The sequence below is a fragment of the Poecilia mexicana genome, unplaced genomic scaffold (assembly GCF_051168715.1).
Source record: "Poecilia mexicana isolate PSO_F unplaced genomic scaffold, ASM5116871v1 scaffold_16, whole genome shotgun sequence".
Taxonomy (NCBI): domain Eukaryota; kingdom Metazoa; phylum Chordata; class Actinopteri; order Cyprinodontiformes; family Poeciliidae; genus Poecilia; species Poecilia mexicana.
In genome coordinates, this window is record NW_028263385.1 from 10321599 (window position 1) to 10339291 (window position 17693).

At 38.6% G+C, this 17693-nt stretch overlaps 1 protein-coding gene across 3 annotated transcripts in view; it reads left to right on the forward strand.

The window, feature by feature from the left end:
• The window catches only part of ago3a (argonaute RISC catalytic component 3a), a 35374-nt gene that overhangs the window by 2145 nt on the left and 15536 nt on the right, over positions 1-17693 (forward strand). For all 3 annotated transcript variants that reach the window (XM_088014248.1, XM_014984918.2, XM_014984927.2), the window contains exons 2-5: positions 10592-10763; positions 13377-13497; positions 13597-13805; positions 14720-14856. In XM_088014248.1, the coding sequence (XP_087870374.1) occupies positions 10592-10763; positions 13377-13497; positions 13597-13805; positions 14720-14856 (639 nt within the window). The remainder of the gene's footprint in view (positions 1-10591; positions 10764-13376; positions 13498-13596; positions 13806-14719; positions 14857-17693) is intronic.

Sequence of the window (17693 nt, forward strand, 5' to 3'; positions counted from 1 at the left end):
TGTGACCATAAACTGAATGCAAGGTTCTCTTGATTAGCCAGTGATACGTGATACTGGAGCTGGTCCGTTGCCCACTCCCGCCTCCTTCGAGAGGAGATCCCTCTCTGTTGCCTGTTCTCCTGTTAGCGCCTCAGCCTCCTTCAGCTTCCCAGCATTAACAGCAACAGGGACTGCAAGGTGTTTTCCCACCAACACATGGTGACAGACGGGTGCCTCAGACAAATGCAGAAGTGAATGAATGTTATCCAAATCCTAGAAACAACTTGGTGTCTCATATTGAAATTCTGTTATTTTTATCTAAGTTTTAGCATTCTGACAGGCGCACTGAAAGCCTTGCACAGTAGAATGCTTGAAAGCGATTACTGGGAAATATTTAACCCAATATCCTAATAAACTCCTGGCTTGTTTATTGTAGTTTACCCCACCAGCTCCTCAATCAGCACGGTTGCCATAAAAGCAGACCTGGAAACCTGCCACTAGTGGATGTGTTTGCTCAGGGCTCTGAGAACACAACACATGGAGTTTCACTGACTATACCACTATCCAACTTGACATTTAGTTAGTTAAAAAACATTGCTGGTGTTTTCATTTTGAAATGCATTAATAGTTTGTGTCGATGACATGCTGTGTTTGTTAATTGGTCATCTTGTGTTTCTGCATGCTGACCGTTGAGGTCTGATCTTGGGTGAATGTTTAAAAGGGGGGGGTGGCTTCCACTGGTCAGTCTGTGGTCTGGAGAATGGTGTGAGGAAAATGCTTATTGATCACTTCGCCCGTTTAGATGCGTCTCAATGGTACCAAGCATATTTACCATGGGGGCCATCGTTCCCAAGAGCATGAGGGCTGTAAGAAGTAAATGCTTTTGAAGCTTTAAAAAAAATGAAATTAATTTAACAGCATTGATGTTAACACAGCACATCAGATGGTGAACATTATTTTGCCATGGCATAAAACAAACATATTAAGAAAAATGTGAAGGCCCATCTGTTTTTGTTTTGTATTTTCTATAAACATTCTAATTTGTATAATCCTCTTACTTGAAACAAGATGTGAAAGGGAAATACCTTAATCCTACTTCTGCTGTAATTAGTTGACATTTGGCAACGTTTCTGGTGGGGCTGTTTCTGATGATCACAAAGAATATAATCTACAAAATTATACTACAGTAACTTGTCAAATTTCAACTTTAGTAACACATGAATGAATCCTGTTTAAAATGGAAATATTTTAGCATTGGTTTAAAGTAGGGAATCGGTAAGCAGTGTTTCCCAACTTTGGTCCTCAGGGCCCACTGTCCTGCATGTTTTAGGTGTTTTCCTGCTTCCACACACCTGGCTTCAATAAATGTGTGATTAATAGGCTCATGCGGACCAGAGTTGAGAACCACCAATAATGAATCTGTCTCAGCCCCAACAGAATGCTTTTCCAACCTTTACCATGATAATCATATTTGGGAACAAAAAAAATATATATATATAGACAGCATTAGACTCTTTGATTTTATTCTTCTGCTTTGTTGGGAAAGGCAGCTATTTCTTCCTGAAAAACAATGTGTGAAGCAAAGCTCTTAAATTTGATTTGTTCTTGATGTTTATCAGTCAAAAACCTCATGAGGTAAGATATCTTGCCCAGAAATGATCTTCCATCTAAAGATTTCTGTCTCATTCTTCTGGCTGGTTGATTTGTACTGAACAGAATCCATTCACAAGTCTTCAAAGTTAAGATGGAAACTATCTTGCTTCTGGTTTAAACCTTGGATTACATGTGATGGTTCATTTACTGGAAAGACAATGAGATGGCTTTTCACAGCACAGCAGGCAGAAGGGGGGTAAGGGGGGATCCCCACCTTCAACTATCCACCTGTCACATTTTACCCAGGTGGGATTTGAGTTGGCTAGAGATTAATCAGCTCAATATGAGCTAAAGCTTGAGGTGGACTTTGTAGAAAACACAGAAGTGAAATGTATTTATTGGACGCCTAAAATAAGAACCCTGTTGGTGTTTTTAAGCATGCTCTCATTTTCCTGCAACTTTCTTTTCCTGTTTTATAGCTGCCTTTGTTCAGTTCAGTCCTCTCATTCCCGCTCTTTTTTTTTTCTTTTTTCTTTTTTTTCCACAGACTGTTCCGACCCCCCACCCCCAGCCCAACTCCTCTTTCTCTTCCTTGGTTACTGCTTCTGTTTCCCTCTCTGTGCCCCAGTGGGAAACTCTGCCTTCCCTGTCATTCTCCTTGTAGGTCGATTCTCTGTGGATTTTGTACAGACAGTAGGGTCGGCTTTGAGGGAGGGCTTAGCACTTGATTTGCAGTCTCTCCTCATAATACTCAGTTCATTCAAGCTGCCTGTTGACAATGGTCTAACCCCCCCCCCCCCACATCTGCGGTCCCAACCACCCATAAGGCTAACTATCGGCATATTGTTGTTGGTTTCTATGGAGAAAGCACTTAAACCTTATAGTCTTTAAGGGGGTGTTCATTGCTGTGCTAAACAAAAATGTATCATTGATAATAAAGACATTGGATCTAACCAATTTTTTTTAATAAGGGTAACTGCTGTTGGATTAGTTTGTTTTTCATTCAGATTATTAATGGTTTTGCATAAGATTAGTGCTTTCTTAAATGCTTAATATATTGTTTTTAATATTTCTTTCATTATCCTTTTCATATAAAATTTGGCTTAAAACATTACATTTTTGTATCGCATTGCCAGCTTAATTTTTTTTTTTCAAAATATTTACAAAAAATTAGATTAGCTTTATTACAAAATCTATTTACATTTATATGAAAACAGAAAAGTAGCAATTACTCATACTGTTTCTACACTAACAGAATGCATAGAAAAGTTATGACAGGAAAATTGGACCTTGAAGTGAAAGCCTGCATTTTCTGCTTTGAGCCTCACTGAATGATAAAAATCACTCTGTTGGTCATTTGAATTTATTCAGTGCATCAAAAGTTAGTTGAAATGTTGATTAGAAACCACATCTCTTAAATGTTAACTTGGGCTCCTTCTGCAATGTGTTAATGTATTCAGTGTGGTGTAAAGAGTGCAAATAAAAACTTAGAGGAAGTAAAGTTCATGCAGGTAAGAACATTTTTATTTTCAGATACAAAACCTGTTCAAAGTTAATTATTCAAAGAATGGCTCAGACTTCTTGTTACTCCAAATGTAGTTTTCTTTCCCCCCTGACTGTTACAAGAATCTTGCATTTGTAATGTGCCTCTTAAATGTTAAGATGATTAATATCATCTCAGCATCCACATGTTGACTAGGTTTAGTTTTACGTTTATTAATCACAAAACCCTTTAATTGTGATACTGTTGCTAAATTATCAGTTATCTTGAAGTAACAGTTTCCTGTTTACGATTTTCTGTTCATTTTCTTGGGGGCATTACAGATGACAGGTTGAGCATCCAGCACTACTATTGCCCTTCAATCTGGCCAAATATATTACTGGCTGGCAGAGTACAAATGCGTGGCCTTGAAATATGATACCGCATCAACTACTGCATCCTAGGAGTCCTTTGCAATTTAGACTTAGCAAATATTGATATTGACATTGTGATTGCAATTCAAAATATTATGCAGCCCTTCTTTTTATAATATATTTTTGCCAATAGTTCTGTGATTGTTTAAAGCCATAATTGAATTACTAGTTGAATTGAATTATTAATTATAATTGAAGATTTAATTAATTCCCCTGGTTTAGTACCTGTGTGTACTTTAATTGCACTTAACTCAACATTATAAGTAAACGAGCCTGTGTCTGCTCAGCCTGTCAGGCTGGACCAGCAATACAGAAGAAGGCCTCATTTAGGCCACTGGTTATTGAAGGTCTCAAAATGGGTCTCAGATATTTGCCTTAATAAATATAAACAACAAAAATATTCCATTTAAGATGACATATGAGGCTGTCATCTGCAGCAGTTCCATTTCCTGGAGGACCAAATTTGTTTCATACTTCATCTATGGTTTGAAGCCAAACAAAATTATTCCAAGGGCCTCAATAGGCCCTGGGCCACACTTTTGGCATCCCTCATTTAGTTTTTCTTTGTCAGTCATCACCTACTACTGTCAAACTGCCATGAATTCCCTTTTGCGACCTACTCGGGTCTGGCATTAGGCTCACTAACTCCTCCCTCACACGCTTTCTGAAAATATTTGTGTAAGATACTTGTTTGCTCTTTTTTTAAGCCCAGGTTTTGCCTTGAAGGTGGTGCAGAAGGGATTTCAACATATTTGCACGTTGTTGTGACCGAGCATATCCTTGTCAGCCTGTCGGTACGTGACGGCCGACTGGTGTTTATCCGTAGCTAAGAGTGGCAGTGACTCCCCTGGGTGCGAGATGCAGCACGCTCTCTCTGAGGTTGATGGAGGGAGCGGGAAGGAGGAGTAGCGATGTGTGGGACAGGCATCAGTCCTCCCAGAAGCTTTCAGTCTTTCTGTGAGCAAGCGCGTCTCTAGGTTCGGCCGGTTGTGACTGACGCCATTGTGCCTGGTTACTGAGCTCTCGTCCTGTTCCCAACGTTCAGGCCTCTCCGGATTAGAAGTACAACAGCTGTATTGTGTGTGTGTGTGTGTGTGTGTGTGCGTGTGTGTGTGTGTGTGTGTGTGTGTGTGTTGCGTTGTGGACTTGCGTGTTGGCGTCAGCAGTGTGAGAGTGGCCGTTTGTGTAAGGGAAGGACGTGGCAGAGGGGGTTTGCAGTGAGTGGATGTCAGCCTAGCTTCTCACCATGCAGTTTCCCTGGCTCCTGGCCCACTGTTTACAGTGTGACTGTGTTGTGTTACAAGGCAACCGAGTGGAATGAGTTCACATTGCTGAGATGTTTCTGCAACATTTTTCAAGGAAAAATGCGTCTCGATTACTGCTGCACTATAAAGTTGAAAACTGAATTATTTCTGCCACATGCACACATGCGTGCAATTTTTAGTTTCCTTATTGTTCTTGCTACATAATAATCATTTGATAAAACCTAAAGTGATTATTTGGTGGTGTTGAAAGTAGCTGTTTTTATTCAGCGCGTCTTGACGTTTCTACTAAATAATTTATTCCATCAGGTTAGCTTTTGGTGTTAAGTGGGCACTTGTGTTGCTGCCAGACTCGGCTCATGTTGAACGCAATTAGTTTGATGAGCGGTCTGATTGACTTGCAACAAAAACACAGAGGTTTGAGAAATGCATTGAGCTTATACGTTGAGTATGAAAATACTGAGATTTTCGACATTAAAGATACTATTGAAGTGCATTCACACCTGCCTTGTTAAAATTGCTTTAATAAAAGTCTAGTTTTTTCCCCAGAAAGTCTGGTTCATTTGCAGACGTATGAATGTGTTCTCCATCGACAATGCTGACCAAAAAGGTGAACAATGGTCCAACTAAAAACTGTGGTCTCTGTTTGATTAAAGTGAACTCTAGTGTGGTTCGAATGCATATATGAATGTCAAGTAGACTGGTGTTCACTCCAAAACCAAGAAAGGAACAATTATTGCAAGGTATCTTGGATAATTTCAACCAAAACAAACACTTGAGTCTAGCGCTAGGAGGAGAAATGACTCGAGATCTTCTGCCAAAGACAAAAGAGAAGTCCTACAACCTGTGTTTACATTTTGTGGAGAAGAAAGTACCTCTGTGTCGTCTTCAGAGGTTTTTGCATTGTTTCTTTAATGGTTCTTTGTGCAGCGCCACCGCAGGCGAGGGGATGAACAAGTTGTTTAAAGGGTTTTGTTGGTTTGACACGGTGCAGTGTGAAAGCGAATTGCACCAGCTGAATATGTAACAAATGCTGCAACATTGGTCCCCAATCGAACCGAGTCTACCTGATTATCAGTTGTGAAATCTCCCTTAGAATCTTCGGAGTCAGTATAGTTGTTGTAAGACCACAAAAAGCTCGCATAATGCCAGCTGACTATATTAAACAGCAGAAAACTGAAACTTTGCAAGCTGATTGTGGTAAAATGTTCTCTCACTTTTTTGTTTGCATGTCTAAGGAAACGAAACCACACTGATGTATAGTGGGAAGATCTGATCTGCCTCGACCTATGCCTTTGTTTATGAAGGCATATCCTTCCGGTAATTAACCAAAAGTACATCCAAGTTTTCACTCTCGATTTCTAAAGCAGAAACATTGGGTACAGCATTTTTAGGTAAACTTCTGATTTCTCTAAAGTCGTTCACGGAAATTACTAACAATCAGTTGGAGTAAAGGAGTGAATTTGTTGCTGAAACTTAACATTTGTTCTAGCAAACTGCATCATGTCACAAACAATAGGTCTTTTTTTTCTTTTCTTTTTCTTTTTTTAATCAAAATATGCCTGATTTTGTAATATCAGCCTGGAGATTTTGTAACCTTTTGATGGCATGTCTTCATAGGTGTGCAGCATCTTGTGCACTAATGTTCCATCGTATTGATCTTAATGAGATGCTATAGAAACAACCACAGCTTTCTCCGGCTTTTTGAAGCATAGTGCAATGCAACACCTGTTGCTGCACACCGTCAGTCAACTGACTGCACTTTTCTGTTGCTTACAAGTAAGACAAATTTCCAGTTGCCAAAATCACATCGTTGAACACGGCTGGACTTGCATAAATTAACACTTTCATCAAAAGTGAACTCTCCTATTGCTGGATTAGACATGATCCCTCCTTTCAGAGCAACTAGTCCTGCCGTTTATTTTACTTTTAGAAGATCGCTTTGTTATGTCTCCCTGAAGGAAGACTTGAAGCGGTACATAGCGATCCCGTTATCGGCTTTGTTTTGTTGAGTCATTACTGCCAGGTTCATAAATGCCTTCAATAAACATCTGTGTGACATGCTTGTTAGATTTTCAGGCTCTCAGCTTGTTGCCTCCCACGTGTGTATTATTAAGCAGTTCTGTGTGTTCACAGGTGAATGAGTGCTTTGACTAAAGTGGGTTTTCTCAAGCTCCTGGTATTTTGGAACAGTGTGAACCACTGTGCTGCGTGTTCTCTGTTGAGATTTGGATTTTGAATAATAACCCCTCTACAGGATAGAAGCTTGCTATATTTAGACAACAGCAGTTCACAGGAAAAAATATTTTCTTTCCAAAAAAAAAAAAAAAAGAAAAGAAATTACAACTAAATAAGTAAAAGTCAAATATTTATTTAATTTCTTTATTTTAAAATTAGGTGTATTACGCGTGTTCGTTTTATTGTTTTCATTTTTAAAGTTTTATATATTTTTATTGTCTGTATGCTGTAGTTGGGTGAAACAGAAGTCAAATTCCTTGGTGGTTGTTTCTTTGTTCACAAACCTGGCCAATAAAGCCGATTCTGATTATTAATCAAGAACACATGAAAATGCTTGGCTACAAAAGTAAGCGCACTACTATAAATTGGGTTTCTTAGATCTAAGAGGGAAATAAGAATGAATAAAATGACAAAGCTGATATACAAAAAATGGGGGGTGCGAATTGGTTAAAGAGGTTTTGTTTTGAATCTGAGCATGTCACCTCAGCTTGTAGTAAGTTTCCATTTACCAAAGAGGCACGTTTTTGAACATCTAATGAGTAATTCTGCAATGTAAAAAGGAGTTTGTTTGAAGCTGAAAATCATGTGGTTGAGTTTGTGTAAAATGCCCCCCCCCCAAAAAAAGTACCACTCTGACTGTATTGTTCTCTGTAAAAACAAAAACAAAATTTCCTGGAGTCTTGTTGTTTAATACCACATCTATAAATTAATATATGTGTGGGTTTCTGGCTGAAGACAAACCAACTGGCGGCAGTAGGAGGAGATTTCTAAAGATTTAAGATGCTATCATTACTACTTGGCCTAATCTATTGATGAGTTCAAAAGCTGGGTGCTTTAGTGCATTTCTTCTTCTGTGGTGGTGGCCCTGTGACTCACACCGAGTAGAGGCCAGTTCCAAGATGCCGATAAAAACCACAGAACATCAACCCCGCCTCTTCTATAATCATGCCACTCCCAACTATCCTGGATGAACATTTTTAGTGAGCTAGAAAATCAAGAGCAGCATCTTATTTCTATAAATACCTCTTAATAGATGCCTGTTTTCAGAGCTTTTGTGTGGGCTCACTACACAAGTTTCACAAATTACCAAACACGTAATCTGCGCATGTGAGTAGCAGAATTCCCAGCCCTCCCTCATGCTTTTTTTTTTTTTTTTTTTTTTGCACATTTTATTCAAGTAATTCTAAGTCTTTACCCTTTCATCAACCTAGTCATTTTCCACAGGAAACAAAAAACAAAAAACACGCTATGTCCCGACTGTAAATAAACAAGCTCACATTGTGTGCTGTTACCTCACTTCAGGTTTCTTTTTTGTTGTGGGGAGATTTTCTATGAACTTCCCCCTGAGCGCAGCTTTCAACTGCAGCCTACACATGTGGGACCCGTGAGTCAAATCGGAGATGAGTCACACGCTCAAACATGACTCTTATTTTTCAGTGACACATAACAGGCACCTTTTTTTTTTTGGTCGGGAGCGCTGAAGCTGTGGGGAAAGTTGAAATGAAAGCACCATGGGTTGATGGGGAGGGAGAGTAAACAAAGCAGCACCACCCAGGCAAATAGGCGAGCCTTCAGTGAGCTCCTGTATAAAGATGAATGTTTCATAACAATAGCAGAATGATACAATCGTTGGAGTAGTACAAACGGTACAGTAAGTTGTGATGTCAGCAAAGAGTTAGTGTTCTCGGCTTTGATGAGGCTTTGCAAGCCTCAGCAGAGCCTAAATAGCCTCAACAAGATTGTCGCAGATTAAAGTGGAAAATAACAGTTTAAGGATCAAAGTGACTCATGCCTCAGACATTCGCGTCTCTTTTTTTTCTACCACTCTAAAAGCAGCCATGTGTCACTTTTTTGTTTTTAGTCATTATGTGCTTAAATTTTGTCCCTTAGAGCTTAGAAGTTTTGAAACCCTTGACACACTTTCATCAGATATTTACATCTTTGAGGCATATGCTTTCTGTCTGCATGACGGTGAAATGGAATAGAATTGGTAGTCTAAAATGGCAGCGGGAAGAGCTCTTTGCAAACGTTTTGATTGTGTCTCTTACTGCTGATTCACTCAATTCTGGATTAACATATTCAAATAAACCAACGCTGAAAGTTGGCAGGGTTTCCTTCAGGGTTGATGTGCCTAGAAATGCCAGAAATTCTCCGCTTTGGTTTTAATCGTCAGCGTCGATCACGTTTGATATTAAACTTGCAAAGATGCAGTTCTGTGGAGGGTGCAGTGTGTTTGTGGGTGTTTCATGATTAGAAATGTCAGCATGTGATGTGTCGTATTTGTTGGCATTTCCCCCATACACATAACCTTATCGTGACATTTTCAGTTTCTCTGCTTTTTGTAATTACAGTGAGACAGTCATTCAGATTCAATTGAAATTCTAAAATACTTCACTGATTACAAAAAAAAAAAGAAACGATTAAATCATCAGTAACCTCATTAATGTGTAATTTCTTCCGACCAGTGCAGTATTTCTGTTTTTAATCATTTGGTGCACTATTGTTTTTTTTGTTTTTCTAATAACTTTTCATTATTTTAAAGTGATTTTATTAATAAACATTTATCTGATTATCAGCAAAAACAGTAGAATTGATTAAATGAACATCTACACAGTCAAACAAAATGACTAATACGCCTTACAATTTTACACCGTTCACTAAAATCACAAACCGCAGTGAATTGTTTTGTAATTTTTTTGAAAGATAAACCAACACATAGTACCTCATTAAAAGGTGTAGGAAAACAATATATTTTTACAAACAAAACCCTAAGAGTTATTATTTTCCAGTCAGCTTTAGTCTGATACCGTTAAGTAAAATCCAGAGCAGCCCGTTGTATTCAGTCACCAAATTAGAAAATAGTCCACCGGTGTGTAATTTAATCTGAGTCTAAATACAGATGTTTGTTTCTATATTAAGGCCTCAGTGGTTTGCTAGAAAACATTGTTGGGCAAACGGCTCATGAAGATCAACAACCACACCAGACAGTCTGGAATAAAGTTGTGAAGAAGTATAAAGGAGCATCAGGTTATAAAAAATAATATCCGTAGTCAGTAGATGGATGGATCAATAGATGCACAATGCTGTTTGCTTCTCTTCATGAAGAACAGGGAGGATGGTCAGTTGATTTTTAGAAAAGCAATTCTGGAAGAAAATCTGTTGGAGGCTGCAAGAAAAAACAAAAAACAAACAAAAAAAAAAAACATAAAAATGAGGCAACTGTTCACCAGTTTCAATTAGTCAGATGGACCCCAAAAAACTTGGAGTTGTGATTGGACCAAAAGGTGATTCTACTATGAATTGATTAGATGAGGGCAAACCTGTCATTTTTTTTCTGCTAAACAGTCATGCACTTCTTTCTGTTGCTCTATCACACCAAATCCCTACAAAATCCATTAAAGTGGTTGTGGCAAGATCAAGGGGTATGAATACATTTTGCGCTGTATGTAGTGTGCATTACAGAACTGTTGAAAAGTTACTATTGCTCAAGTTTTAGTATGTTTTATGAGTCATGTTTTTTTTATGCTTCTGGCCTGAGTGACTTGAATCTGATCCACACAAAGACTGTTTTTATTATATTCCTTATATTTTTGTTCTCCTCTCAGGAGCCGTTGGGCCCCAGGCCCTGTTCTCCATGCCTCGGCGGCCTGGCTATGGCACCATGGGGAAGCCAATCAAGCTGCTGGCCAACTGCTTCCAGGTGGAAATCCCAAAGATGGATGTCTACCTCTACGAGGTCGACATCAAGCCTGACAAGTGCCCACGACGAGTGAACAGGTAAGATCTGGCTCTGTTAATGGAAATCACTTCATCACATCTGTTTAAAACGAGGCATTTTACTGATATCTAATGCTGCACAGCTGGCAGTAAGTGGGTACATTCGTTTGTATTGTCTAGTTAACATATAAATCTAGGTACTGGTGACCACTTCCTGTCAGAAGCTGCTTTAGAGACAGAGTCCAACTCAAAATCACTTCCAGCTAAACAGATGTTCATGAACATGACTCACATCATTGGTTGGTTCTTCCCTGAGTGATGAACATTAGAAACATCCACCACTGTCCCAGAGCCAGAAGGTTTTTCTTTTCTTCAGTTCAGCTTTCAACTTGTCGTCTACTCGTTTGACCCTTTGCCCTGCTAAAGGCGCCACAAGCCGGTTAAAATGTGTGACTACTAGACGCATGAATAGCTTTTTCCAAAAGCCATCAACGCCCTGAGTCAGTGCACACCATGACACACACCACATCCTGCGTTTTAAATTTGAAGTATTTTTATTATAAATTTGTTCTAATGACTAAAGTGCCACTAAAAAAAACAAAAAAAAAAAAAAAACAAGGCGTCCCGACCTGGATTCAGCTAAGCAGAAATGGGTTAGTCTGCTTTTGGCAAAGTAGTGCTATGATTCATCAAGGGATTTAACCTTAACTGCTGCTGGGAGTAGCTTTTTTTCTCAAGTACTCTGTTGACTCCACTTGTATTTGTGGAAAATGTGTCCTTGTGCTTCTCAGGGTTCCAGTTATTAGTGAAGCAACAAACAATAAAGAGGAGATTGCTGAAATGACTAAAACTGTGAACCGCCTTAGTAAAATCTGACAGGATAGCGGTGAACAATCATCTTTGAGGAAACCAAATAAAGAAGAAAATGTTCTAATTGTTTGTGACAATCACTTCCAGGAAAATGAATTTAAACTGCTCCAAGACTTGGTTCTTTGTGAACCTTGGCAGATTTTCTAATGCAAAAATTTGTGTTTAAAGTTTTTCTTTCTTGATGGCGGAAGTTGGATAGGAGAGTAGCCAGGATGCAAATTGTAAGAGTAGTCCAGATGTTTTCACACATTAACTGACTTCTTTAAAGATGATTGCATTCTTTTCATCTCAAAATGTTTTCATAATTCCTGTGAACCACAAGGCCCTTGTAATGTCATGACCGCTGTTCTTTTTTTCATTGACTTACCTTCCATTAATCTGTTCTTATTGTTGAAATCTAGCTTACCTAAACTTTTTCCTGCCGGGCTTTAGTTCAGCCAGTGATGGCATCCTTTTCCTCTTCACCAGACTTAAATATTTCCACCTTCCAAGTAGAGCACTAAGTGTGTTCTCACAGTCTGTCTGTCACAGGCTCTCTGGAATATTCAGAACATATTACTGCTAATACTTCTCTGTCCTCTTCTTATTTGTCCTTTTCATTTTCCCACATTAGTATTTTAATGTTGAGGCTGTTGGTTTTACTTAGCTTGTTTTGCTCTCCTCTTCTTTTTTTTTTTTTTGCAGTAAAGTTTTATTGCCTTGTTTATTTTGAGTTTTACGACTTAAAGGAGTTATTTAAAAAAACAAATAAATTGTTACTGAATCAATGTATTGAGTCGGGCTGAAGCGATAAGTCAGATTAATTATGATGAATTGAATATTGAAATAATCAGCTAAGTATATACTGTATACATATTCTAGTCATTGGAGAAAAAAAAGCAAATTGCTGAGATATCTACCTATCCAAAGCAATAACAAAACTAAAACTTTGCCAAAATTACACAGTTCATGTTCATAACATAAAAAAACAACTTTTTTTGTCGGTAAATATGTTCTACCCAGAATTCAAGTGGAATAGTTGTAGCTAAGGGAATGCTGTCATTGCATTTTAGACAAAAAAAATTTGTTCTTATTGAAAAAAGGAATTGAAATGTTAGCGTTTTTAACTTACTTCTAGTATTTTCCAAAATATGCATAAGTGGGTGAATAAAAAAAAAATCTGCAGAATGTGCAAATTTTTTTTATCCGATTAATCATCGGAATAATTGATAGTTTAATCAATTACTAAAATAGTTGTTAGCTTCAGCGTTACATTGGAGCAAGTTGCACCTTTATTAGGCCTCTGTTTCGTAGAGAGTGTGATTCCCACACACTGATGCATTTCAGAAAATGCCACTCAACAGCAACAATGACTGAAGAACTAGCAGGAACAAATGAAGGCTGTTATGGTTAAACTTGGATTTGCACGACACACACCAGATTTGCAGCAGCTTTAAATAATTGCATTTAAATCAATAGTTACTCATTTTAGATACCTCAGTAAACCTTAACACCACATATCACCCAACTCCAGTAGAAGATGGCTGGCTGTGGTCTGACCTTTAAATTATCAATACAAGAAGCAACTGGGGAGAAATAAATGCTGTAGTTTCTTATGTGTTTCTCAAAATTATGTTCCAAGCATATCCAAGAAACCAACATTAGATTATTATACAACAGTAAATCATAATTTTTTTCATCTTTAATTTTGCAGTGTGCTTTGTGCATTTGAAGCAGCCTGTGGTTTGTGTTGTTTATTGTTTGAGGAATCTCCCATCTTGCTGAAAACGGCAATAAAACCTTGTGTTTTTTCATGCCATACAGGGAGGTGGTCGACTCCATGGTGCAGCACTTCAAGGTCACAATTTTTGGAGATCGGAGGCCGGTTTATGATGGAAAGAAGAGCTTGTACACAGCCAACCCACTGCCTGTGGCACCGACGGGGGTGAGCCAAAATATAATCATACAAATGTTCAATGAATGATCGATTGAATAACTGCAACTTTTTTTGGTCTTTCTTGACTGTTTTTGCTTCATCCCACAGGTGGACCTTGATGTCACCCTTCCAGGCGAGGGAGGCAAAGACCGTCCCTTTAAAGTTTCCATCAAGTTCGTGTCTCTGGTCAGTTGGCACATGCTGCACGAGGTGCTGACGGGCCGCAGTATGCCTGAACCGCTTGAACTGGACAAGCCCATCAGCACCAACCCTGTGCATGCCGTGGATGTAGTCCTGCGACACCTACCCTCCATGAAGTGAGCTGCTACTGATTTTATTTTTATTTTTTTTGTTAAATTAATATTATAATTTTTTTTTACCTGTATTTTTCTGGAAAGATCCATTTCCTTCACTGGCTTCTTTTCTAATTAAGGTTTTAATCTTCGATAACTTATAAGCAGTCTTAGATAAATAACATTTATTGAAAAATTTACCCTCAAGAAACTAGACCATCTATCCTGGGTTTTCTCCACTCAACTTCTACTATCGTGACTTAAAATAGAAAAATGTAATAGAACTTGTCCCCTTAGATATTCTTTGTAAATGTCATGTGTTTGTGTCGCCATAGTGGCTCTAGTATCAGCACTCTGATCCAAACGGAAATCAAACACATCTTTTATGAACGCTCACAAAACAACATACTATCTTGCAGTCAATAGCTTTTTCCTGAGGCTCAGCACAAGACGGAGTTCTACACAATATTGCCAAAGCTGTAATAAAAAACTCTTTCAAAGGGTTATTAAAAGGTTGTTTTTATCAGCACCTTTCATTTAGCTCTTCTCACAGGTGCTGGAGGCTGAAGGTATTACTTTGGTATCTCCACACACCATCAGTGCAGGAGTCACAGAATAAAATGTGGCCTACATGCAGAATTTAATGTGTCTTTTGTGCAAAGTAATGAGAGGTGGATGCGCTGAGGCTGTGTCATCAGTTTCTCATTTCACTGATGCTGTCCGAGATTATATTCAAGATAAGCTGAATGTGACACCGTAACAAAACATTCTGATGTACGCTCTCAAGTTAGGATGTCATTTTCCTTTTACCTCCTGATCGTTTTTGTAGTCTGCTGATTTGTTCACTTTCACGTCTGTGTTAAGATTCCTTAAACATTTTCTAAACCGTCTTCAATCATTTTGCTTTTCTCTAATAATTCTTCCCTCACTTCGTTCAGGTACACTCCAGTTGGCCGATCTTTCTTCTCAGCCCCAGAGGGCTATGACCATCCTCTGGGAGGAGGGAGGGAAGTTTGGTTTGGCTTTCACCAGTCTGTGCGCCCTGCCATGTGGAAGATGATGCTAAACATTGATGGTGAGAGACCACTTCTACTTTTCGTTTTGTTTACTTACACAGACTTCGTAAAACACATCCAAGCTTATGTGAAGTCATGTAGATTTTTTTGATTCCATTTCTTCTGTTATTGGGAATTGAGATTCTAATAAGCGAGATTGCTTACAAGCAACTTTTGCTATCCAATTTTTAATCACTTAATTGGAAAAATAGTCAACATCAACACAGTGTAGGTCTAATCTGTTAAGTCAAGCAGAAAGACCGGCCCTTTTTACATGTTGACAAAGTATTTATTTAGCTGCAGTTACATCTTTGCTACAAATGATCAAACTTACACAGTAGTTGTCAAAGACTCTGCTGAGGCCAAAGAACCAGTTACTTTAGAGCAGTGTTTTTCAACCTTTTTTGAGCCAAGGCACATTGTTTTAATTGAAAAAATCACGAGGCACACCACCAACCAAAAATGTAAATAAAGATGCTCTGTAGCCGCCCATATTACATATAAAGTCATTCTTATCAAAATGTCTTGAATAGGAATCAAATAAACACAAAAATGTATTTTTATCATATTTTACATTTCTTATTTCAAATTGCACTTAACATGTCCACTTCAAAAATACACCTGAACAGTGCCACAACACTGTGGTGTGTGATGCATGAACGTAGTAACATTCATGCATCACTAATTCTCTTGTTTTAATATAAAATGCTCTGTACCTACTGCCATCTAGTGGTAAAAAAATTACATGATTACGCCGCTAGTCACTACTACAGCAAAGACACTCAAAGATGGCATTATTTGCAGATAATTAATTCGTTTTCAAAAAATCTTTTAAGACCAATTACCGTATTTTCCGGACTATGAGCGCACCATGCTATAAACCGCACCTTCACATTTTTTGAACACCCCCCCCCGGAAACTTGCATATATCAGCCGCACTGGGCTACAGGCCACTGGTATCTCTGCCGCTCTCGGTTTCCCATAAGGACCCAGCTGAGGGCTGCGTCCTAATAACTGCTGGATATATTAAGGATGCAGTTCTCTGTCTACAAATCCGGTTTTATTCACGCCGAGTTTACGTGCAGCGGCTTTATTTCCCTCCTATACAGCCAGATCGATACTCAACTTAGAAGCTGCATCATATGAGTTTGAAAACATTTCTCCGTCGTGACTGCTGCTAGCATGTGCTTGTTCTAAATGAAAATTATCGCGTTCTTCTTTGATTTCCTATTTTGACTTCTAATGATTCACTTCCTGCTAAAGAGCCCCCTGGTGGTTGAAGAAAAATCCACAGAAAAGCCGCATTTTCAAAGTGTAGGAAAAAAGTAGGAGCTTATCGTCCAGAAACTACGGTAGGGGAAATTGGATAATTTCCACGGCACACCTGACAGTCATTCACGGTACACTAGTGTGCCACGGCACAGCGGTTGAAAAACACTACTTTAGGGAATTAAGTTAATTTTATGGAGACCCTGAAAGTGCTAAATTTAAAATGTGGTTTTTGCACCTGCTGCTTTGGTCAGAGAGCTCGGAAAAGGAACAGTGGTTTTGACGTGACAGTTGATGGAAACCGAGGGAAGCTATGAATGTGTCGGCGTTTGCTTCAGTTGCTGAGACTTGTGGGTGGTCGTGGGTTGTTGGAGTCTAGCTATGTGCGGCATTTCCTTAACACAGCTTTTGTATTGCTGTGAATGCCTAAAACCCCTGGTTGAGTTTAGGTCTTTGCCTCTTATAGCTGGATCCCCTCTTTGCCCTATTTTTGGAGTCTGACAACATTTATAAACAGCTGCCTGACCCGAGACTTGTCTAATCTCCATCTGTAACAAGAACTTTGTTTGCAAATCATTCAGTATTACAATTATGTACTGGAAATATCGTTTGACAAGTGGGTAATTTTTCCTTTTCATCTCTTTACCAAATCTGCCCTCCTACACACTCTGTCATGAAAAGTCCAGATAGGTGTAGCTGCAGTGAAGTTAGATTAGATCATTCATCATAACTGCTAAAGTAAAAGGTTATTGCATGGGAGGTCAGTTGCAGTTGAAGTGTTGTCACCTCCTATTTTTGAAAATTGGAGGTTTGGTACGTTGGTTGCATTCTTTTTGGATCATAACATTTGTTTAATTTTTAGAAAAGCTATTTATGCATTTTATTTTACATCAAAACCCACCCTGTTGTATTTTGCATTTAGTCTTTGTTTTCCTCCCTGAGCTTTGTTCAAACCTTAACGAGGCAATCGTGAAAGTGGTGTATTTGTAAGCATACAGTAGAAGTTATCATAAAAGATTTCTGTATAAATCTTCATTCAGGAACTTTTATTCTGTGTCTCTGTTGCAAATGATTTGATATCTATTTATCACCTCCTGATTTAGCTTGTTAGCCTATGACTCAAAACCAAGTCATCATGAACATATGGTCCTGCAGAATGGTGAACCCTGTAGTTGGAGTTGTCATGCCAACAAGAGATGCACCAATTAAAACGTGGCAAACTACCGATCTGTTGTTGTTTTTTTTCCTTCTTTTTTTAGCTTTAGCTTGCCAATATAATTTTCATGCGGCTCCAATTTTCCTTAACCTTGATTTAAATACAACATTGAGCCTGTTTTTCTTGCCTTTCTGCCTCGACACATCATTAATTATTTGCACTTGGAGCAAAGGCAATGTTACTGTGTATGTGTGTGTGCCTGGGTACTGGTTGTTGAACAGGATTTTACACTGATTTTAAAACGAGGACAAAAGGTTGACATTTTAATGTGGCCATTAATACTGTTAGCATGGCTAGCGTTTCTAAAACGGGTATTTGTGTTTTTTCTAGAGATTGCAGGACTTCATGTCTGAGATTTCAAAAATGGCAACA